Source organism: Oryctolagus cuniculus, chromosome 21 (genome assembly GCF_051225735.1).
Source record: "Oryctolagus cuniculus isolate XC-2025 breed Fujian yellow rabbit chromosome 21, ASM5122573v1, whole genome shotgun sequence".
NCBI classification, from domain to species: domain Eukaryota; kingdom Metazoa; phylum Chordata; class Mammalia; order Lagomorpha; family Leporidae; genus Oryctolagus; species Oryctolagus cuniculus.
This window is the reverse complement of record NC_142887.1, coordinates 5,324,775-5,347,757: the sequence shown is the minus strand read 5'-3', so window position 1 is coordinate 5,347,757 and position 22,983 is coordinate 5,324,775. Positions and strand designations below refer to the sequence as shown.

Genomic DNA, 22,983 nt, shown 5'->3' with positions numbered 1-22,983 from the left:
CCCCATTCGTTACTTGAAAGAGGGGGAGACACAGCAGCCAGGACTGGACAAGACGGAAGCCAGGCGCTCCATCCCAGACTCCCACGCGGTGCAGGTGCCCGAGCACTGGCCGCCATCTGCTGCTTTCCCAGGCCGGATTGGAAGTGGAGCAGCCGGGGCTGGAGCCAGCTCGCATGGGGTGCTGCTGTGGCAGGCGGCCCTGTGGTCTAAGTGCTAGTCCCCTAAGTGGACAGCCCACCCTGGCCACCACCAGCTGATGGACATCAGAGTCTTTCCACTCTGGCTATTACGAATCATGCTTCTAAGAGCACTGCACGGTGGCTGGGCCATGCCTTAGCTATGGTCAGCTCTGGGGCTCTGGGCACACCCACCACCTGTCCAGTGTGGCTGCACCGTTTTTGAATGCCCTGCCCTTTTTTTTTTTTTTTTTTTGGATATTTATTTATTTGAAAGAGTTACACAGAGAAGGAGAGGCCGAGAGAGAGAGAGGTCTTCCATCCGATGGTTCACTCCCCAGATGGCCGCAACGGCTGCAGCTGAGCTGATCATGAGCCAGGAGCTTCTTCCAGGTCTCCCACGCGGGTGCAGGGGCCCAAGCACTTGGCCCATCCTCCACTGCTTTCCTAGGCCACAGCAGAGAGCTGGACTTGAAGTGGAGCAGCCGGGACTAGAACTGGCGCCCACATGTGGTCCCCTCACTGCAGGCGGCAGCGTTACCCGCTACGCCACCGCTCCGGTCCCAGGCCTGGCTCTGGTTCCAGCCATCCTTGTGGCTGCAGTGGCGTCGTCTTGAGGTTTTGGTTTGCATTTCTCTGATGTGTAATGGTGTTGAGCACTTTTTCACGTGCATACTGACCATTCGGACATGCAAAGTTTTTTTTAACATTTGTTTTGGGAGAGTTACAGACAGGTCTTCATCTGCTGGCTCCCTCCGCAGGTGGCTCCAAGCTGGCCGGAGCCAGGCTCTAGGAGCCCCCTCCGGGTCCCCACGTGGGCACAGGGCCCCCAGCACCGGCGGGGATGCGGGTCGCGGGCCGGGGGGGTGCGTGTGCGTTACTCCCCCGCGTCCTGTGGCCGACGTCTGTTCACGGCGCCTTCCTGTCCCTCGTGTGTCCCACGTCACCCGCGCTGGCCCCGCTGCTCTGCCAGGGGAACGAGGGTGCGCGCTCGAGCGCCGGCGGCCTTCCAGCGCAAGGCCGAGGTTCCGGACCCGGCCCTCGTCCCGCCCGCGACCGAGTCGGGTCAGCGTCAGCCGCGGCCTCTGCGCGCCCCAGTCGTGGGACGAGCCTCGCCCCCTCGCTCTCTGGCGCCCTCGCGCGGCGAGGGGCGGCGCTGCGGCGCGGGCGCCGAATGTCCCTTCCGGCTCGCCGTAGCCGCGCGCCGCCGCTTCCTCCCGCCGCGGACCCGGATGCGCGAGCGGCTGCGGCGCCGCTGCGAGCCTCCCGCCCTCCCGACGCGGCCGGAGCCGAGCCCGAGTCCCAGGGTGAGTGGGGCGGCGGCGCGGGGCGGGCGGAGCGCTGCGGGCGGGCGGCCGGCGCCCACGGCCCGTTGCCCGCAGCCCCGCGCCCGCGTCCCCGGGGCGCCCGCCGGCCGGGGCGGCGCGGCGGGACCAGGCCGCGGCGTCGGCTTTGTGCGGGCGGCCGGGGCGGGGCGCGGGGTGCCGGCCGGAGCGCCGGAGCGCGGCGGCTCGTCGGGGCCGGGCGGGCGGGCGGGCGGGCCCCGGTGGGAGGCGGCGCCGCCCCCGCTCCCCTCAGGAGCCGCGTCGCCGCCGCCCGGCCTGGGTCGCGCGGCCGCCGCGGTGCGCTCGGTCCGGTTCCCGGACGCGGCGCCGAGGGCGAGCGGGGCGGCCGCCGGCCCGGACCGTTTGCCCTGCGGGGGCCCGCGGCGCGGTCGTCGCCGGAGGCGGGGGCCGCCGAGGTCTCCCCTCCGGCCCGCCCCCGTGCGCGCAGCCCCCGGGGCCGGGGCGGAGCCGGGACCCCGCGTGGGCGGCAGGGACGCGGCCGCCAGAGGCCGCCGGCTGCCTCCCGGGCGCTCGGGCAGGAGGCCGGCGCGGGCTGCGGGCTGCGGGCTGCGGGCTGCGGGCTGCGGGCTGCTCGCCCGCCCGCCGGGTCCTTAAGGCTGCACGGGCGCCTTGCTGAGGCGGGGCGCCAGGTGGGGAGGGTGCGGTGGGTCGGAGCCGGACGCCCCGCCGGCGAGTTGAGGCGGCTGTCCCCATGCTAGCGGGCCGTGTCCCTGGGATTGCGAGGAGGTTGGTTCTGCACTTGCGCCGTATGACGGCCGTGTCGCAGAGTTTGTGTAGTAAAGTGACTTTTGCTTTTTTTGGTGGTGGTGGTGGGGGTGGTGTATGCCCACGTACCGTGTGGCTGGGGAAAGACGGTCTCGTAGAAACTGGAACTCTCGTGCTACGCAGGGGTGAGCACCCTGACCCGGGGCCCCGGGTCTACCAGGTCGTTAATAAGCAGATGGGACTGTAGGTCAGTGTCCGTGCTCTGGGAACGCCGTCGCTGTGTGAGGGCGCGCGGCTGCCGGCGCTGGGTCCGAGTGATGCTTCCGTGGCTTCCTTCTCCTCCGAGTCTCCCCCATCGGCGGGCGCGTCTGGATCCCGTGTTCCCCTCCCACTGCCCTTTTGTTCCGGAACTGGGAAGCTTGTGTCCTCCATGCCGCTGCTTCCTTTCCGCGCTTCGCCTGAGCCAGTGTCGCCTCCCCTGGCGCAGCCACACCGCCGGGTCCCCGTGGTAGCAGCCTTTGCCCCCTCCCCTGGCCCTGACACTGCTCTGTCGCTTCTGCTGCCGCAGCCGGCCTCACAGCTCCGTGTGGTTCCGCCCCGTGTGCCGGCTGCACATGCCGTGGCGCGGTGTCCAGGCTGGATCCTCCCTGCCCAGAGTGCCGCTTTTTGGGCATTTGGCCCGGCAGTTAAGTCCCTGCCTGGCACACCACACCCGTGTCGGAGTGCCTTCTTTAGTCCAGCTCCCCTCTAAAGCCTTCTGGTCCGCTTTAGCACAGCGCCCCCACCTCAGCAGTTTTGTTTTTTCATTGACGTATAGTGGGGTTCACTTTGGTGTACAATTCTGGGAAGTTTGACAGCTGTTGTGATTTTCCCCACAATCAAAGGAAACGGCTCCCTCTCCCCAGGAGGTCCCCTCGTGCTGCCATTGCAGTTGAGTCCTCCCTTCGGCCCTTGGTGACCGCCGACGCCTGTCTCTGGATTCCCGTCATTTTCCAGGATGCTGTGTAAAGGAAGTCACCTGGCTCTTCGCACAGGACGCGAGTCCACCTGTTGGGTGCTGAGTGCTACCCCGTGGTGCGGGTGCGCACGCTGTGTCCCTCCTTCCATCCGGTTTGCTCTGTCTCCAGGTGTTGCTGTGTGCCTCCCCATCGTGAGATGTTCCCACTACTGCTGACCCCCTCCCAGGACCCCCACCAAGGGCAGTGTCTCTCACAAGGGGGTGAAAATGGGTTCTTTTATAGTGGTCTGTGGCCTCAGGGCGGAGGTAGAGCTTCCTGGGGTTCGTTAGGAGAAAAGCTCCGACACATGTCACTGGGGGACAGTGGAAAAAGATGGAGAAACGGCAGTAGGACGGTGAGTTGAGGACCGGCAACTTTATTACTTGCTATTTGTTGAAGCACTTCTGTTTTTCTTTCTTCTTTTCCTTTTTTAAATTTTTTATTTATTTGAAAGGTAGTATGAATGACAGAGGCATTGAAAGAGATCTTCTGTCTGTTGGTTGGAACCTGAAACTCCCACATGGGCAGCAGGGGCTCAAGCAATTGGGCCATCTTTGCTGCTTTCCTAAGTACCTTATCAGAGAGCTGTCTTGAATGTGGTGCAGCGGGTTAATGCCCTGGCCTGAAGCACTGGCATCCCATATGGGCGCCGGTTCGAGACCCGGCTGCTTCACTTCCGATCCAGCTCTCTGCTATGGCCTGGGAAAGCAGTAGAAGATGGCCCAAGTCCTTGGGCTCTGCACCCAAGTGGGAGACCCAGAAGAAGCTCCTGGCTCCTGGCTTCAGATCGGTGCAGCTGCAGCCATTGCGGCCAATTGGGGAGTGAACCATCGGATGGAAGATCTCTCTCTCTGTCTCTCTGCCTCTCCTCTCTCTGTGTAACTCTGACTTTCAAATAAATAAATAAATCTTAAAAAAAACAAAAAAACTTAAGGATTGTGAAGCAGCCAGGACTCAAACTGGTGCTCTGATATGGGCTGCTGGCCTTGCAGGTGGTGGCCTAGCCTACTGCCTCACAACATCAGCCCCACTTCCATTTTTCTTGAACTTCTCTCTCAAGCTGAAATGGATCCCACCTAGTCTAGTACAGGGTTGGCCCACAGGGTGGAAGACCTGTTCCCACCTCTGTGATTCTAAAACTCTGGGGAGATACTGGGTGCAGATTTTCCTGTTGACCTCAGCACCTGACTGTAGTTGGTGGTTCTCTTTAATAACACAGTGTGATGAACCTGGACATTTTTTTTTTTTAAAGTGTATTTATCTATTTGAGAGGCGTAGTGACAGAGAGAAGGAAGGACAGGCAGAAGTCCACCATCTGGTTGTTCACTCCTCATACGCTTGCAACAGCTAGGACTGGGCCATACTAATATTAGGATCCAGGAACTCCACATGGATCTCCCACTTGGATGGCAAGGGCCCAAGTACTTGAGTCATCACCTGCTACCTCCCAGGGCGCACATTAGCAGGAAGCTAGAACTCAAATGAGGCACTCTGATGTGAGATAGGATGCCGCATCCCGAGTGGCAGTCAGCCTGCTGCACCACGTCACCTGCCCCACAGTTTAACCCTTTTTGTGTCATTTGGAACTTACAATAGGAACCTTAATAAACTCCTGGTGAGAGAAGACTGAATGGTTCTCGTATAGATCTTTTGTTATTAGCTTTTTGATACAGGATACTTGATATTGCCATGTGTTTTTGTTTTCTTCCTTTTTTTTTTTTTTTTAAGGATTTATTTATTTGAAAGAGTTACACACAGAGAGAGGCAGAGAGTTAGAGAGAGGTCTTCCATCCGCTGGTTCACTCCCCAATTGGCCACAATGGCCAGAGCTGTGTGGAACTGAAGCCAGGAGCCAGGAGCTTCTTCTGGGTCTCCCACGTGGGTGCAGGGTCCTAAGGACTTGGGGCAATCTCCAACTGCTTTCCCAGGCCATAGCAGAGAGCTGGATCGAAAGTAGAGCATCTGGGTCTCGAACCAGTGCCCATATGGGATGCCAGCACTGCAGGTGGTAGATTTACCCACTATGCCACAGCGCCAGCCCCTTTATTTTCTAATAGTTTTTTTTTTTATATATATTTATTTATTTTTATTTTTTTTATTTTTTGACAGGCAGAGTGGACAGTGAGAGAGAGAGACAGAGAGAAAGGTCTTCCTTTGCCGTTGGTTCACCCTCCAATGGCCGCCGCGGTTGGCGCGCTGCGGCCGGCGCGGCGCGCTGCGGCCGGCGCACCGCGCTGATCCGATGGCAGGAGCCAGGAGCCAGGTGCTTTTCCTGGTCTCCCATGGGGTGCAGGGCCCAAGCACCTGAGCCATCCTCCACTGCACACCCTGGCCACAGCAGAGAGCTGGCCTGGAAGAGGGGCAACCGGGACAGAATCCGGCGCCCTGACTGGGACTAGAACCTGGTGTGCCGGCGCCGCTAGGCGGAGGATTAGCCTAGTGAGCCGCGGCGCCTGCCTAGTTTTTTTTTTTTTAAGGATTTATTTATTTGGAAGGCAGAGTCACACACACACACACAGACACACAGACACACAGAGCAAAGGAGCAAGCTTGTGAGTGCTTTTATCGGCTGTTTCATTTCCCAGATGGCCAAGTCTGGGCCAGGCTGATGTTGGGAACCAGGAACTCTGTCCTGGTCTCCCACATAGGTGGCAGGGTCCCATCTGCTGTTGCCTTCCCAGATGCATTGGCAGAGAGCTGGATAGGAAGTGGAGCAGCCAGGACTTGAAGTGGTGCTCAGATACAGGCTGTCCATGTTACAGTGCCTCCATGCCAGCCCTGAAGTTACCAGCTTATATAGAAAGTACTTCTTGTTGTAGCATTCTCAGGTGGACAACTTCAAAGACAGTAGCATACTGACAGTTCCACAGTGAACATTTGGACTACCCCCAGTTTCTGTTGACATTTCAGTGTGCCTGCTTTGTCACATCTCTCCATCCGTCAGTATTTTAAAAACTTCACAGTAGGGCCGGCGCCGTGGCTCACTTGGTTAATCCTCTGCCTGCGGCACCGGCATCCCATGTGGGCTCCGGTTCTAGTCCCAGTTGCTCCTCTTCCAGTCCAGCTCTCTGCTGTGGCCCGGGAAGGCAGTGGAGGATGGCCCAAGTGCTTGGGCCCCTGAACCCGCATGGGAGAAGGGAGGAAGCACATGGCTGGCTCCTGGCTTCGGATCGGCGTAGCTCCGGCCGTAGTGGCCATTTGGGGGGTGAACCAATGGAAGGAAGACCTTTCTGTCTCTCTCTTTCACTGTCTAACTCTATCTAACAAAACAAAACAAAACACTTCACAGTGAATTTCCAAGTAAGTGAAAGCAATGCTTATGATATGTTTAAACTTTTTTAAAAACTCCCTTCGGTGGGGGTAGTTCCGTTTGTATGGGTCTGTGGGTTACTGGAGGGGGGGCACAAAGATGGCCTGGAAACAGCCCCGAGTGTGTCTTGGGTGGAGAGGCGGGGTGCATTCTGTGGGGAGAGTGGTTCTGGAGCTCGGCTCTGCTCAGAAGAAGAGAGGCTGCGTGTGGGGAGTGGAGGGAGGTGAGGTCCTCGTGGTGGGGCTGCCCTGGGTGCAGATGGCATTCTGCCTCCGTAATGGCCGAGCTTCCCGAGTCGCCTTCTCAGAAAACAGTCTGGAACCTGCAGCACCGGCCTGCTGGTGGGCTCCAGACCCTCGGCGGTGTTGGGTGGCGGGAACCTGGTGTCCGCCTCCAGTTGCATGCATCTTAACCCCACACAGCCATTTATCAGCTCTGCCATTTTGCCTCCTCTGGTTTTCAGGAGTGAGTGAGAATATGAAGCAGCAACTCTGTAGAAAGATGAATTAAAATTAGAAAGATAGCCAATTTTAAAAGTTGTTTAGCCATTGGCAATAGCTTAGCTGTCCATTGGGTGTTAAATAACTTCTTTACGATTGATTGTATGTTTCTGTCAGTTGGTTATAAGCTCACTTAGGTCAGGAACCATTTCTTTAAAAAAAATTGAAGTGTAAGTTCATGCATTTCATTGTGCAGTTCTGTTAAGTTTTGCCAAACACATTCATCTTGTGTCATCTCAAATTGTTTTCTTCTTCTTCATCTTTTTTTTGTTTGTTTGACGGAGTTACACAGAGAAAGAGAGGCAGAGGCAGAGAGAGAGAGAGAGAGAGGTCTTCCATTCTCTGGTTCACTCTCCAAATGGCCGCAATGGCTAGAGCTGTGCCGATTCGAAACCAGGAGCCAGGAATTTTTTCCAAGTATTCCACGTGGGTGCAGGGGCCCAAGCAATTGGGCCATCCTCCACTGTTTTCCCAGACCACAGCAGAAAGCTGGATCAAGAGTGGAGCAGCCAGGACTCGAACTGGTACCCATATGGGATGCTGGCACTGCAGGCAGTGGCTTTACCCACTTCACCAGAGTGCCGGCTCTGCAGGCAGCAACTTAACCCATTGTGCAAGCCCCACAAAACAAGCTGTTTTATTTATTTATTTTTTAAAATTTATTTATTTGAAAGAGACAGGAGGAAGGGGGGAGAGAGGGGGAGGGAGAGAGAGAGGGAGAGGAGGATCTTCTAGTTGTTGGGGGAGAGAGAGGGATCTTCCATCCACTGGTTCACTCCTCAAATGGCTGCAATGGCTGGGGCAGGGCCAGGCTGAAGTCAGGAGCTTCTTCTGAGTCTCCCACATGGGTACAGGGGCCCAAAGACTTTGGCCATCTTCTGCTGCTTTCCCAGGTTCATTAGCAGGGCACTGGATTGGAAGTAGAGTGGCGGGGACTTGAACCTTTACCCATTTGTGGTGCCAGCACTACAGGTGGTGGCTGAACCTTCTGTGCTACAGCATTGACCCCCCAAATCATGCTTTAAAAATAGTTCCACACCCCCAGAATCCTTCCTTTCTGGTCAGCTCCTTCCATACTGTCAGGTTCTAACCTAACCTCTGTTGCTGTGGTTTTTGCCTCTTCCAGAGTAGCATGTCATGATGCACACAGCATGGAGTCTTTGGTCTGGCTTCTGTCTCTTGGCATCTTGTGTGGTGTTGGGTGTGTCAGCAGCTCCCTCAGTGGTATTGCTGAGTTGTGTGCTGTTGTGTGTGTTCCAAGTTTGTTGCTGTCCATCAGGTGAAGAAGGTCAGTATTAGTACCTTCCTATGTTTCAGTGAAGTTTTTTGTTAAGTTTTAATTTATTAGAGACAGAGACAGAAAGGAGAGAAAAAGCGCCCACCTGTTGATTTACTCCCCAAATGCTGGCAAAAGCTCGGACTGGGCCAGGCTGAAACCAGGAGCGGGAAATCACTCCAGGTCTCCCACGTGGTTAGAAGGAACCCAGTTCCTTGAGCCTTCACCATTGCCCCCCAGGAAGCTGGAGTTAGGAGCTGGAACCCTAGCTCTCTAGTGTGGGTTGTAGGCATCTTAATGGTAGGCTAGACACCAGCCCCTGGAAATATTTTTTTACTGTAGTAATGATAAGGTTGTACAATTGGTGTCCTTTTTTCACTTAATATTATGAGGGTACCTCAAAAAATTAATGAAGAAAATGGAGCTAAATGGTGGCTTTGGGGCAGGCATTTGGCATAGTGGTTAAGACCCCTGTCAAGAGGCCCACGCACTGTGTCAGGGTGCCTGAGTCTGATACCCAGCTCCATCTCCTGACTCTGGCTTCTTGAACGTGTACACCCTGGAAGCAAGCACTGGTGACTCAAGTAAGAGTCCCAGCACACATGTGGGGCCTGTGGACTGAGTTCCTGGCTCCTGTCTTTGGTCCAGCTCAGCCCAGCCCTGTGGATGTTCTGTCTGACTCTCAAAACATCACTTTGCAAAAGTAATTTGAAATCCATGCATAGTCATACATCTGAACAGTTTTTAATTTTTTTGAAAGAGAGAAAATTGTGCCATCAAATGCCAGCAGCCAGGTCTGGGCCAGCCTGAAGCCAGGAGCCAGTAATTCCATCTGGGTCTTCCATGTGGGTAGCAGGACCTGACATACTTGCTCTGTCATTTGCTGCCTTCCAGGGTGCACGTTAGTACTTTATCAGGCCTTCTGATTTTTCCAACTAGTGTGGAAAAATCACAGCACCAACGGCCACCAGTTTGAACCCTTTCCATTTTTACTATATGTTCTCCATCTAGAACTTGAACATTGAACATTTCTGGTTATTTTTGCTTTTAACATGGTATTCTGCCATGAATATATTTCATGAGCAAATATTTTTAATTGATAGGTTAATTTTCTTTCTTTCTTTCTTTCTTTCTTTTTTTAAGATTTATTTATTTATTTGAAAGGCAGAGTTACAGAGAGGCAGAAAGAGAGAAAGAGATCTTCCGTCCACTGGTTCACTCCCCAGATGGCTGCAATGGACAGAGCTGGGCCGATCTGAAGCCAGGAGCGTCTTCCAGGTCTCCCACATGGGTGCAGGGACCCAAGGATTTGGGCCATCTTCTGCTTTCTCAGGCCATAGCAGAGAGCTGGACCAGAAGTGGAACAGCCGGGACTCAAACTGGTGCCCCCATGAGTTGCCAGCAGTGCCGGCGGAGGCTTTACCCATTATGCCACAGTGCCAGCCCCTAGGTGAATTTTCTTAGGACTTATTTCAGAGTTACTGTGTAAAAGGGTCATTGGGTCACATGGATTCCTTCCACTTGCAGCACCGTGATCTGCTTTTGCTAGGTGTGTTTCGGCTCGTGGACCACTTTGCAGTATGTGGCACCCCCTCCATGCTCTTGCCCGTTTCCCATTGGTGGTGTCTGTGAGTCCCAGTTGTCTGAGTTAATGCCTTGGCCAAGCACAGGGGAGACAATACTGATTTTCATCTGGGTAGCAGGGCTGGACTTTGCATTCTGAGCTACTTAAGTAGATGTTTTTCTCTTGTTATGAACTTTGTGTGTGTGTGTGTATTTAATTGAAAGGCACAGTTACAGGGTGTGGGGGAGGCAGAGACAGAACGATCTTCATCCACTGGTTCATTCCCCATATAGCTGCAGTGGCCCCAGGGCTGGAGCCAAGGGGCAAGGAGCTGCTTCTGGGTCTCCTATGTGGGTACAAGGGCCTAAGCACTTGAGCCATCCGCCACTGCGTTCCCAGGCACAGGGGGCTGGATAGGAAGAGGAATGGCTGGGACTTGAACTAGTGCCCATATTGGGATGCCGACATCACGGGCAGCAGCTTTACTTGCAACATCATGACGCCAGTCCCCGTGATGAGATTTTACGTTGATTTCCCCAAGGTACCAATCTGTTGGCCTCACATAATGCTTTTCATCTCCGTTATCGCCTCCCTTGTTGAGTGAGTCACTGCCCACTGCTGTTGCTTGCTGACTGCCTGTGATGTTCTGGGCAGGTGTTCTAAGGGAATAACCCTAAATGCACCCTACAGCAGTGTTTTCTGCATTTGTCCCATCTCCTTATTATTCTCCCCTCACGATACTTACTTCAAAAATCAAAACCTTGATTTGAAAATAAAAAGCAAGGTTATGTGCCCTCTGGTGGTGTGGCCCTAGTCGCTGGCTGGCTGGGGCTCTTGTTGCAGGTCCTCCCTCTGGTGTTGGCTGCAGTTTGTGCTGCCTCCCGCACCTGCTGCTTCCTGTGTGCCAGGAATACACACTCAAAAATTCTGGAGCTGTTATTTTTAAAATATATTTAAGCTTTTATTTATTTGAAAGGCAGACAGGGCAGGGTTGGGGGAGATCTTCCATGTGCTGGTTCACTTCCCAAATGCCCACAATAGCTGGGGCTAGGCCAGGCCAAAACCAGGAATCAGGAACTCCACTTGGGTTTCCCATGTGGATGGCAGGGACCTAAGTACTTGAGCCATCTCCTGCTGCCTCCCCGGGGGCACACTAGCAGGAAGCGCCACTGGAAATGGAGGCAGGACTCCATCCCAGGCACTGTGCTGTGGAACGGGGGCAGCCTAACCCGCTGCCGTGCTCGAGCTTTGTGTTTGTTGGTTTTTGCTTTAATATCTATTTATTTATTTTGATAGTGTTAGGAGAGGGAATCTTTCATCTGCTGGCTCACTCCCTTAATGGCTGCAACGGCCAGAGCTTGGCCATATCATATTGGGTCTCCCATGTTGGTACAGGGGCCCAAGGACTTGGACCATCTTTCACTGCTTTCCCAGGTGTATTAGCAGGGAGCTGGATCCAAAGTGGAGCAGCCGGGACTTGAACCGGTGCCCATAGGGGATGCCGGCACCACAGCCTGCTGAGCTACAGTGCTGGTGCTTCTGGGGCTTCTGGCTTCCTGTCTGTATTTCATCCAAGGCCTGAGCTGGAAGAGCCTTGTAGTTGTGGTTGCTTCTTCAGATTCATGATTTCTTTCTTTTTTTCTTGTAATCTGTTTATTTTCTCATTGAGATAAGCGGTAGTTTCTCTACGATCAAAAGGGGCTCCTGCTTGTCTTCAGAGAGCAAGAAGAGGCTCTTTGATCACTGTCCAGCTAGCGTGGGTGGCAGGAACCCAGGTGATGCAGAGCTGGTTGTGCCAACTGGGGCTTGAGGGGTTCCTGTGATAGCCTTCAGCTGCAGTGGGCCCTGGTGCCAGCAGCGTTCTAAGTGTTGTGGCTTCCTATTCACTGGGTCAGTGCTGAGTTGGGCCATCAGGATTCCATTTTTCTCCCTGTACGTCTCTTTAGAACTTGGAGGGGTTTTTACTCCTTTGTCAGGTGGGTCCAAGCAGCAGCTGCTTCCTTTATATGAGACCTTGGTCTTTTTGGTCCCTACCTCTCCTCTGAGATCCAAGATCCTCTTGGATCCCTGGTGAGCGGAATGCCATCTGCTGTTGCGTTGCACTGTTGTTTCTCTTGGGAGAAACGCAGGACAGCAGGAGCCAGAGTCTGAGGGCAGCAGTGTATCTTCAGTCCTCTCCTCTCCAGTGGATGCACTGCATGTACTTGGCTGGGTCCAACTCCGTCTCACCTCAGAATTACCCTTGGTGCTCTGTCTCCTTCACCCTGTCCCTCAGCAGGTCACTTATATTCTCCCATCACGTGCAAAGCCAGTTCTGGGGGTTTGAGCCTGCTTGAATGTGCTTGCAGTCCCCTGTAGGGCATCCTTTAGAGAGAACATGGGGTCCCTCTGAGCTCTTCTTAGAGTCTCCATTCTTCTGTGCTCTGGTAGTGAACAGGGAGGTGTGAGACCAGCTCCTGTCCCTGCCCCAGGACTTCATTTTGTTTTTCAGCCTGGCCTGTGGGCTAGCCAGCAGCTTCCTCAGGCTGAGGGCCGTTTCCCTGCGCCTCTGCTGTTGGCAGCAGCACGAGCTGCACACATGGTCAGGCTAGTGTGTGAGCTGCGTTCACAAAGAGAGCCTTTGCCTTTGCCCTTGATGGCCAGGAAGCTGTGCAAGGGAGACAGAGGACTGCACACCTCGTCTGGCAGTGGGCACCCAGTGCCTCCGCAGCCCAGTGGCAGCTCTGTTGGAGTGGGAGCCGGGGTCAGACCCTTCCTGTTCTGGCTGCTGCTGACCTGGCCATGTACAACTCACAAACTCCTGTGACTCAAGTGGGGCAGGATTAGGACCTGTCCCAGGGTGGCTGTGAGGTGTGGGCTGGTGTGGTCCCAGTGATTGCTGTGAGCTACGGTTCCTGGTTGGGTGGCCCACCCTTTCCTGCCAGGCTCAGTCCTGGGCCCTGGGCACAGCTGAAGAGGACACAGTTCTCGTCAGTATTCAAGGGGACGGTCTCCAGTGCTGTCTGTGTGCATTGCTCGACTCAGTAAGATGCTCGCTGTGTATCGGACGCCAGTGGAAGCATGCTTTCAAAGGATCTTTTCAGAGCCGTTCAATGGTAATCATTCTGAGTGGTGATCAGCGATTCTATCTACCTTCAAGTAACGTGATCTTCATTTTGATCTTGTAGGAGAACGTTCCGCGGGATAGCAAGGGAGGTGATGATGCACCATGGCGGCGGCTCCCAGGGTGCCCAGCATCAGCCGCAGAGGCCCCGGTCCTTCCCTGGCAGCGAAGAAGAGCAGGTGGCCCACCCGAACCTGCCCCCGTCCCCCGCCGCACCCCAGTCCCCTGGGTACCAGATACAGCAGCTGATGAGTAGGAGTCCCGTGGCTGGGCAGAACGTGAACATCACCCTGCAGAACGTGGGCCCCGTCGTTGGAGGAAACCAGCAGATCACGCTGGCCCCTCTGCCGCTTCCCAGCCCCACCTCTCCAGGCTTCCAGTTTGGTACCCAGCCGAGGCGCTTTGATCACGGGTCTCCGTCGTACATTCAGGTCACTTCTCCCCTGTCCCAGCAGGTGCAGACCCAGAGCCCCACGCAGCCCAGCCCGGGGCCGGGGCCAGCCCTACAGAGTGTACGTGCGGGTGCCCCGGGGCCCGGGCTGGGCCTCTGCAGTGGCAGCCCCACGGCAGGCTTTGTGGATGCCAGTGTGCTCGTCAGGCAGATCAGCCTGAGCCCCTCCAGTGCTGGGCATTTTGTGTTTCAGGATGGCTCGGGGCTTGCCCAGATCGCCCAGGGCGCCCAGGTGCAGCTCCAGCACGCGGGGACGCCCATCGCAGTCCGGGAGAGGAGACTCTCCCAGCCTCACACTCAGTCGGGAGGCACCGTCCACCATCTGGGCCCCCAGAGCCCTGCGGCTGCAGGGGGTGCTGGCCTGCAGTCGCTGGCAAGCCCAAGCCACATGGCCACGGCGAGCCTGCCACCTCAGATCAGCAGCATCCTCCAGGGCCAGCTGATCCAGCAGCAGCAGCAGCAGGTGCTGCAGGGGCCGCCGCTGAGCAGGCCCCTGGGGTTCGAGAGGACCCCAGGAGTGCTGCTCCCCGGGGTTGGGGGGGCGCCAGCCTTTGGGATGACCTCCCCACCGCCACCCACCAGCCCTTCCAGAACCTCTGTGCCCCCGGGCCTGTCCAGTCTGCCCCTCACATCTGCGGGCAGTACAGGCATGAAGAAGGCTCCAAAGAAGTTAGAGGAGATCCCCCCAGCCTCGCAGGAGCTGGCGCAGATGCGGAAGCAGTGCCTGGACTATCACCACAAGGAGATGGAGGCTCTGAGGGAGGCCTTCAAGGAGTACTTGATCGAACTGTTCTTCTTACAACATCTGCAAGGGAACATGATGGATTTCTTAGCGTTCAAGAAGAAGCATTATGCCCCTTTACAAGCGTATCTTAGGCAAAACGATTTGGACATTGAAGAAGAGGAGGAGGAAGACGAAGAGGAGGAAGAGAAATCTGAGGTTATCAATGATGAGGTAAGGAACAGCGTTCAGTGATCTCTGGTAGGCAGATGAGAGTCCTTGCACCAACAGGTGAAACATGTTTGTGAGCCTTAGGTATTTTTAAGGTTTTGTTTTCCTAAGGACTTGATCCTGAGCAGAACTGAAGACGTCTCTGCTGTTCTCTTTCCTGGAAGCAGGAGCTGTTCCAGGCAGCAGAGTGCCAGGAGGGAGCGGAGAGCGGTGCTGTCAGTGGTGCATGTTCAGTACCCAGCTGTTTTGACTGAGAACCCAGGATTCGGCTCAGCTCAGAACACTCAGTTTTCCCCTTTTGTCTTGGCTTGTGCCACTGGCTGTCAATGACAGACAGCTGCCACAGGCCCTGCCGCAGGAGGCAGAGAAGGCTCTGCCTAGAGTGTGAACTTGCACTGCTTTGCTGGTTGTCCAGGTTTCACATTTTACTTCTCTGGGTCCATTCATAAGAGCATTGTCAACATGGTTTATAAATAAGGGATTTAAGTCACCAACTTTTTATATGGCACCAGCAATAATTACAGATCACTGGATATATTTATAGGGGATCTTCATAATTAAAAAATACAGTTACGATAAAAAACTATGTTTGAGTTTTTTTTCAATATTTAGGTATAGTCTTAGATTTGAGATCGTATTTTAAACTCACACTTTTCCAAATACCTATTAGTGATATTTAAGAGAATCACTTAGATAGTACACTTTTTGGGTGCCTAGAATGGGTGCATAATAACCCCCCTGCGATTTTCCTGCCCTGTAGTGACCCCTGGCGTTCTTCCATTTGTACTTCTGAAATGCTGGGGTGACAATGGATTGTCCTGCAGTGCCCTGTGCTCTGTGCTTTTGTGTTGTGTGGTACACTGTGTGGGTGGAGCTCATCTTGTTTGATGATGTAGCTGAAGCAGTGTGAACCTTGTCAGCTCTTTGGCAAAGACACCAGGTTTTGTTGAACAGAACCTGGTCTCTGCTCAGGCCATCCTCACTGACGTCAGGGAGGCACCTGTGTGGCTTTGCCATTTTATGTTTTCTCTAACACCCTTTCCAGGATCTACCATTTTTTGTTTTTCAACAGGTTTTTATGATTACTTTGAGGATTTCACCTCTGTTGCCACGGAGCAGTGAAATTCAGTGCTCTGTATGTGTTTGTATCCAAGTGTTGTGTGTAAACTCCACCTACTGTCTCTGCTTGTAAAGAAGAATTAGTCCCTTCCCGTGACTTCCTGCTGACAGAGAGCAGAACGCTGCCTGTGATGTCACAGGGCTTTGTTACTTGACTTGCGTCTACCATTACCATCTAAAACATTTGAAAAATAAAAAAAGTTTCAGAATCTAAGGATATTACACTGTGACTTAAAGTGGAGTTTCTGCAAGATTTGCAGTTGTCAGATTGTTATGTTGTAAATCTGTCAGTTCAGTGCCCTTTCACAGGATTTGATGCGCAAACCTTCCATTTTTAACACCACAAGCATCAGTCAGCTGTCAGTAAAATTCTAACAATTTCCAGCAGTCTTAAAAATTATGTTGCCTTTTTTTTCTCAAAATATTTCCTCTCAGGTAAAGGTTGTGACAGGAAAGGATGGGCAGACTGGTACTCCCGTTGCTATAGCAACCCAGCTTCCTCCAAATGTTTCTGCTGCTTTTTCATCCCCGCAGCACCCATTTCAGGTACTTTTCGATGGTTCTAAAACGTAGTCTCATCCCAGACTTTTCCTCCATCCAGATATTTTAACCTTCAATCGCTATTTGCTCTTAGCATTTTTTTTCCAGAGCCCATTCCTTATTTTTAAGAAGAAAGCCTTCCTGCATCTAAAATTATTAAATTAAATTGCATGAATAGATGACAACACAGGTCTGGCTGTGTTCTTTTTCCATACACCTGTAATGCAGTAGCTTTTAGCATGCATGTCTTCTGATACTTATAGTCCTCTGTGCTCAGGACTGTTGTGTGCTGTGTTTTAAATGTTGGTTCTTTCTTGTGTCTTTTATCTGTATTTTGAGAACAATATAAAGCAGAATAAGAAAAAAAGTTTGAAGCAAATGGTTGCTTGGTATTTTCCGTAGCTGAAGGAAGTCCTGAAGTGAAACGCCACTGAGGTCATCAGGAGCACAGACGTCTGATGGATGTTAAGGGAATGCAAGCTGATGGGTGGGTGTTTGGCCTGGCAGTGAATTAAGACACATGGTTAAGATGCTCAGCCTGCAGTGGAGTGCCAGGATGCAGTGCCCGGCTGTGGCTCCTGACGCCTGTGGCTTCCTGCTGGTGTGCATGCGGGAAAGCAGCAGGTGATGCTCAAGTCAGATTCGTGCCACCTACATGGGAGATCTGGATTGAGTTTCTGGCTTCTGGCTGGAGCCTGGCCCAATCCTGGCTGTTGTGGGCATTTGGGGAGTAAATCAGTGGATGGAAGTGCTCCCTCTGCTTTTCTGCCTCTTGAATTAAGGCTGGGGGCAGGGTTGGAGGTTGGTGAGGAGACAGGACCACCCCAGTGTTACACTGGCAGTGCCAGGAATGTTCAAGCACAGGTCTAACATGAGTAGTTTTGGAGTATTTGTGCTGGATTTTGAAAGTAGTTTCATTATGATGATATTTTTGATGTTAGGTGTTTTAAATTTTGATATAGTTTTAAATGAACATTAAAGTTATAATTATACAAGAAAACTCCCCCTTGTAGCCATTACTTAAATTCACTGATTGTGAATTTGTTGCCTCATTTGCATTATTTTCATCTAAACATCGTATCATAGCCCTGGACCCTTTATCCCTGAATCCTGCAGCTCATGTCAGTAAGGTGTTACCTTGCAGTGATCAAAGTCAGGACATTCTGCTGTACTGCAGTCTTATTATCCGCCCACAGTTCATTTTTCAGGTTTTGTCTTGTCCTGATGATGTCTGTTACGAAGGTTTTCCATGATTGTTCTCCCTGACTCTGGGCTGGTTGAGATTTTTGATGAGTGCGCGCCAGTTACCCTATCGAGTTTCCTTTCATGTGGGCTTGTCTCATGTTTCCTGGTGCCATACTGGGTCGTGCATGTGTGAGGGAGGACCCCGGACGTGGCACTGTGCCCGTCTCTGTGAGTCCCTTGAAGGGTGACGTCAATTTTTCAGCATGTGGTCGAGGTGGTGTCCCCTAGGCTTGTTCACTGGACTGTTACTTATTTTTCATTTTGTGAGTGATAAGTAATTTGGGAATGTTGCCTTGAGACTGTGTACATATCCTGTACCTGATTAAGATTTTGCCCACTATTGATGCATCTTGCCCGAGTTCATTGGTACGTAAAGATTTCAAAATGAATTTTCTCACGCCGCCCTTCCTTCTGTGTTAATTGGTTGCATTTACTGCAGTGATGAGCTTTCCTTTTCTTCCACTCTTATGTTTTTGTTTTAATCATTGAGTTATGCCCATCAATCCCCTGCAGATGCCCTCTGCCACCCCTTGGGAGTCAGGGCCTTGGCCTTCCTGACCTTTGCTCTCTGTGGTGGTGTTTTTTCCAGAAAGGAACATAAATGTAGTCACTGCTGCCTCTCAGCGTGTGGTCAGCAGGGTGTGTGTGGGATGTGGCCAGCAGTGTTCTCTGTGCTGAGGATGGTTTCCGTTGTGGGAAGGGACCTGGTTTCTTTATTCAGTCAACCCTGGAAGGATGTTTGGGTTGTTTTCCGGTTCTGGAATTTATGAAGAAGGCTGCAGACGTTCACATGTGATTTTTTTTTTTTTTTAATTTTTTGACAGGCAGAATGGACAGTGAGAGAGAGAGACAGAGAGAAAGGTCTTCCTTTTGCCATTGGTTCACCCTCCAATGGCCGCTGCGGCCAGCGCACTGCGCTGATCCGAAGCCAGGAGCCAGGTGCTTCTCCTGGTCTCCCATGGGGTGCAGGGCCCAAGCACCTGGGCCATCGTCCACTGCACTCCCTGGCCACAGCAGAGAGCTGGACTGGAAGAGGGGCAACCGGGACAGAATCCGGCGCCCCGACCGGGGCTAGTCACATGTGATTTTTACGTGTGAACATTGGCGTTCGTGTCACTTGGATAAGATACTTGGGGTGGGATGGCTGGGTTGTTAGTTGTATGCTCAGCTTTGTGAGAAATGGCTACACTGGTACTTGTTATTACCAATTTTCTTGTCATTCTCATGGGTGTGTGGTAGTTGGAAACTGTCTCTCAAGACCAAAGCTGTGCTTGTGATATCTGTTGTCTTTGGTAAAGCATCTCTTCATATCTCACCTGTTGTTTATTGAGTGGTGTGTTTTATTGCATTTGAAAGTTCTTTGCATGAGGTGGGTATTAGAATTTTTTGACAGGTATTTGATTTGCAGAATTTCCCATTAGTGTATGACTTTTTTCCTTATCTTTTTTTTTTTTTTTAAGATTTATTTATTTTAATGTATTTGAAAGGTAGAGTTAGAGAGAGAGAGAGGTATCTTTCATTCACTAGTTCACTCCCCAAATGGCCACAGTGGCCAGGGCTGGGCCAAATTGAGTTTCTTCTGGATCTTCGACACAGGTTCAGGGGCCCAAGGACTGGGGCCATCTTCTGCTGCTTTCCAAGGTGTTTTAGCAGGGAGTTGGATCAGAAGTAGAGCAGCTAAATCTTGAACCGGTGCCTATGAGAGATGCTGCCATTGTAGGTGGAGGCTTAACCTGCTACGCCACAACGTTGGCCCCACTTTTCCTTCTTTAAAACCGTCTTTTACAGAACAGAAGTTTTAAATTTTGATGGAGTATCGTTTATTGATTTTTTTTTCTTTTATGTATCAGGCTTTTCTTAATCCAAGGTCACAAATATTTTCTTCTCTGTCTGCTTCCAGAAGTTTTTTAAAGTTAAATATATGATCTATTTTGAATTTAGTTTTGTATCCTATGACAGACATAGTTTTTTTTTTTTTTTTTTTTTTTTTTTTTGCTTATGAATATTTGGTTGACCCAGCCTGAGTTCTTGGAAAACACCTCCTACATCCTCGAACTGACTTGTGTCTTTCCCAGACTCAGTTGATCCTGTTTGTGTGGTTCTGGTTCTGTTTCTGCACTGTCTCCCCTGTGTCTTTCTGTCAGTGCCATGTTATCCTCGTGCTGTAGTCTTACGGAACGTCCAGAGGTGGGGAGGTGAGGTCTCCAGATTTGTTGTTCTGTTTCAGAATGGATTTGATCATTCTGGTTCCTTCCTTTTTCATATAAATTTCAGAGTCAGCTTGTTGATATCTCTGGAACATCCTGCTGGGATTTTGATTGGGATCGTGCTGACTGTTGGCCAGTTGTGGGGAAGGGACATCTTGGCAATAAAGATTTATTTATTTATTTGAACATCAGAGTTACACGGAGAGAGAGGCAGAGAGAGAGAGAGAGAGAGCGAGAGAGAGCGAGAGAGGTCTTCCATCCGATGGTTCACTCCCCAGATGGCTGCAACGGTCGGAGCTGCGCTGATCCGAAGCTGGAGCCAGGAGCCTCTTCCCAGTCTCCCACGTGGGTGCAGGGGCCCAAGGACTTGGGCCATCTTCTACTGCTTTCTCAGGCCATAGCAGAGAGCTGGATTGGAAGAGGAACAGCCAGGGCTCGATCCAGCGCCCTTTGTGATGCCGGCGCTGCAGGCCATGCTGGTGCTTCAGGCCGGGGTATTAACCTGCTGCGCCACAGCACTGGCCCCCTGTTTTGTCAGATTTATACCTTGGTGTTCTAGTTCTTTTGTGGTATTATAAACAGTATTTAAAATTTGCAGGCTTTCTAACTGTTCACTGCAAGTAAACAGAAACATTATTCTGCAACCTCCTCCTCCTTTTTAAAGACTGATTGATTTATTTGGAAGAGTTCTGTGGAGAGAGGAAGAGACAGAAGCTCTTCTACCCACTGGCTGCTCCCCATATAGTTGCAATAGCCAGGGATGGGCCAGGCCAAAGCCAGGAGCCAGAGCTTCGTTTGGGTCTCCTAGGTGGGTTGCAAAAGTCCAGGTATTTGGGCTATCTTCCTCTGCTTTTCCCAGGCATTTAGTAGGGAGCTGGATTGAAAGTGGAGCAACCAAGACTTGAACCATGAACCAGTACCAGTGTGGGACGTCAACGTTTCAGGCGGCAGCATTACCTGCTACGCTGCAATGGTGGTCCCCCTGTAACCTTCTGAACTCTGTTTTGTGTTTTTTGGTAGCTTTTTTTTCTTTGTACATTCCATGAGATTTTCTACATTGAGAATCATAGTTGCAAATAGAACAACATTTATTTTCTTCCTTTCCAAGCTGTATGCCTTTTATTTCTTTATTTATTTCTTCATTGTACTGGTGAGGACTTGCAGTATAGCAAGGAGCAGGAGAAGTGAGGACAGACACCGCACCTTCCTGCACTCAGGTGCCTTTAGTCTTTCACCACTAAGTAGGGTGTTGGTTGGATTTTGTGGATGTTTGTTATATTAAGGAAACTCACATTTATGCCAATATTGGTCATAAATGGATGGTGAATTTGTCAGATGCTGCTTTTGTGTCAGACTCCCAGAGTCCCCTCTGCTCCTCCCAGTCCTGCCTCGATGCTCTGGTCACCCAGTCTCTTAAAGCCCTTGCATGCTAGCCTTGGCACACTTCTGCACAGAGCATGTGTGGTTCTTTGTGTCTGTTCTGGGGTTCAGCCTTAGAGCAGTCACTTTCTGCAGTGCCTGTCTTTCTGGCACAGAGCATGTGTGTCATTGTGTGTGTTCTAGGATCCAGCGTTAGAGGCAGTCACTTCTTCAAAGAGCCTGGTTCCTTTCAGCGGGTAGTAATAATTTGATTCTGCCATATAGGCACTCTGAGTTTGATACAGTGGAAGAGAAATTGTAAGTTGGAGATCATCAGAAAATTTATTAGTGGGTTATCTTTCCTGTTAATGCTTGGAGATATATAATAATGTGTTTATAAGTCACATTGATAGATGCTTGTGGGACATTGCAACCCAAGGAATGCCTCTCAGCATAAGAAAAAAATAGTCCCCAAAGCGCAGGGACTTCTTTTTGCACTCAACGAATGTCCAGAAATCAAATTGGATGGGCTGTTGTTGTAGCTCTAAATTTTCATTCACTTTTTTTAAAAAATATTTATTTATTTGAAAGGCAAGGCTAAAGACAAAGGAAGACAAAAGGTCTTCCTTCTGCTGGTTTTTTTTTTTTTTTTTTTTTTTACAGGCAGAGTGGACAGTGAGAGAGAGACAGAGAGAAAGGTCTTCCTTTGCCGTTGGTTCACCCTCCAATGGCCGCCGCGGCCAGCGCGCTGCGGCCGGCGCACCGCGCTGATCCGATGGCAGGAGCCAGGAGCCAGGTGCTTTTCCTGGTCTCCCATGGGGTGCAGGGCCCAAGCACCTGGGCCATCCTCCACTGCACACCCTGGCCACAGCAGAGAGCTGGCCTGGAAGAGGGGCAACCGGGACAGAATCCGGCGCCCTGACCGGGACTAGAACCCGGTGTGCCGGCGCCGCAAGGCGGAGGATTAGCCTAGTGAGCCGCGGCGCCGGCCCTTCTGCTGGTTTATTCCTCAATGTCTGTAACAGCCAGGACTGGGTCAGGCCTAAGCCAGGAGGCAAGAACTCCATCTGGGTTTCCCATATGGATGCAAGGGCCCACGTTTTTGGGCCATCATCTGCTGTCTCCCAGGTGCATTAGCAGGAAGCTGAATCAAAAACAGAACAGCTGGCCCTCTGATAGGGGATGCCTGTGTTGCAAACAGCAGCTTAACCTGCTGTGCCACAATGCAGGCCCCTCCTCCACTTTTGATGGAAGTGCGGCTTGGTTAAGTCATGTGAAAGTATCTTAGCATCATCTGGAAATGGTGGGCAGTGTTCGTTGCCTGTGACCAGAGATCTCTCCAGCCTCTCGGTACTGTGTCCCCCAACTTAGGTGGAGTGATGCTCCTGGCAGCATTGTCTCCGAGCCTGAACTGGAGAGAACTGGTTGTGTCAGAGCAGTCAGTGGAAGGGGATAAGCTGAGGCCACAGCGTGTCCCTGCCGGTGAACTTGGCAGCATAATGGTGATGGGCAGAGATTACAGAAGAGCACCAGGGCAGAGCTGTTCTTGTGTGATTGTGTAATGTACTTTTCTTTTTCCTTTTCAGTTCTGTATCATGAAAAGTTTCAAACATACAGAAAAATTGTGTGAGTTGTCCAGTGAATGCGATCACACTATTTAAATGAATTTCTCTGTGCCTTTTTAAAAATTTTTATTTATTTATTTATTTATATGAAAGGCAGACTGACAGAGATACCTTCCATCTGCTGTTTGAGGCTGGGCCATGCTGATGTCAGGAGCCAGGAACTCCAGCCAGGGCTCCCACACGGGTGCAGGGGCCCAAGCACTTGGCCCTCTTCCACTGCCTTCCCAAGCCATAGCAGGGAGCTGGATCAGAAGTGGGGTAGCCGGGACTCAAACCATTGCCCATATGGGATGCTAGCGTTACAAGCAGGCCTCAAACATCTTTCTTTTTGGGGGCATAATCTTAGTATGCATTTATTATTTATAACCAGTTGTAGAATTTTTATGCTGGCTGATTTATATTGATTGTGAAACTGTAGGAGAAAAATTCAGAGTTCTCTGCTGTGCAGGGCATTTCAAGAAGTTTGTGGAAAAATAAGTTTATTTTGATGCAAAGAAATTGAAATCT

General features: G+C 51.8%; 1 protein-coding gene across 24 annotated transcripts in view; it reads left to right on the top strand.

The window, feature by feature from the left end:
• The first annotated feature begins 1,375 nt into the window (after positions 1–1,375).
• Positions 1,376–22,983, top strand: part of EP400 (E1A binding protein p400) — a 120,460-nt gene continuing 98,852 nt past the window's right edge. For 11 of the 24 annotated variants that reach the window (XM_051837614.3, XM_051837606.3, XM_089322933.1 and 8 more), the window contains exons 1-3: positions 1,376–1,483; positions 13,043–14,384; positions 15,936–16,046. In XM_051837614.3, the coding sequence (XP_051693574.3) occupies positions 13,074–14,384; positions 15,936–16,046 (1,422 nt within the window). In that variant the 5' untranslated portion in view covers positions 1,376–1,483; positions 13,043–13,073. Of the gene's footprint in view, positions 1,484–2,862; positions 3,581–9,638; positions 9,762–13,042; positions 14,385–15,935; positions 16,047–22,983 lie in introns of those variants that run through there. The other 13 variants (XM_089322930.1, XM_070066262.2, XM_051837621.3 and 10 more) reach the window with 4 other exon arrangements.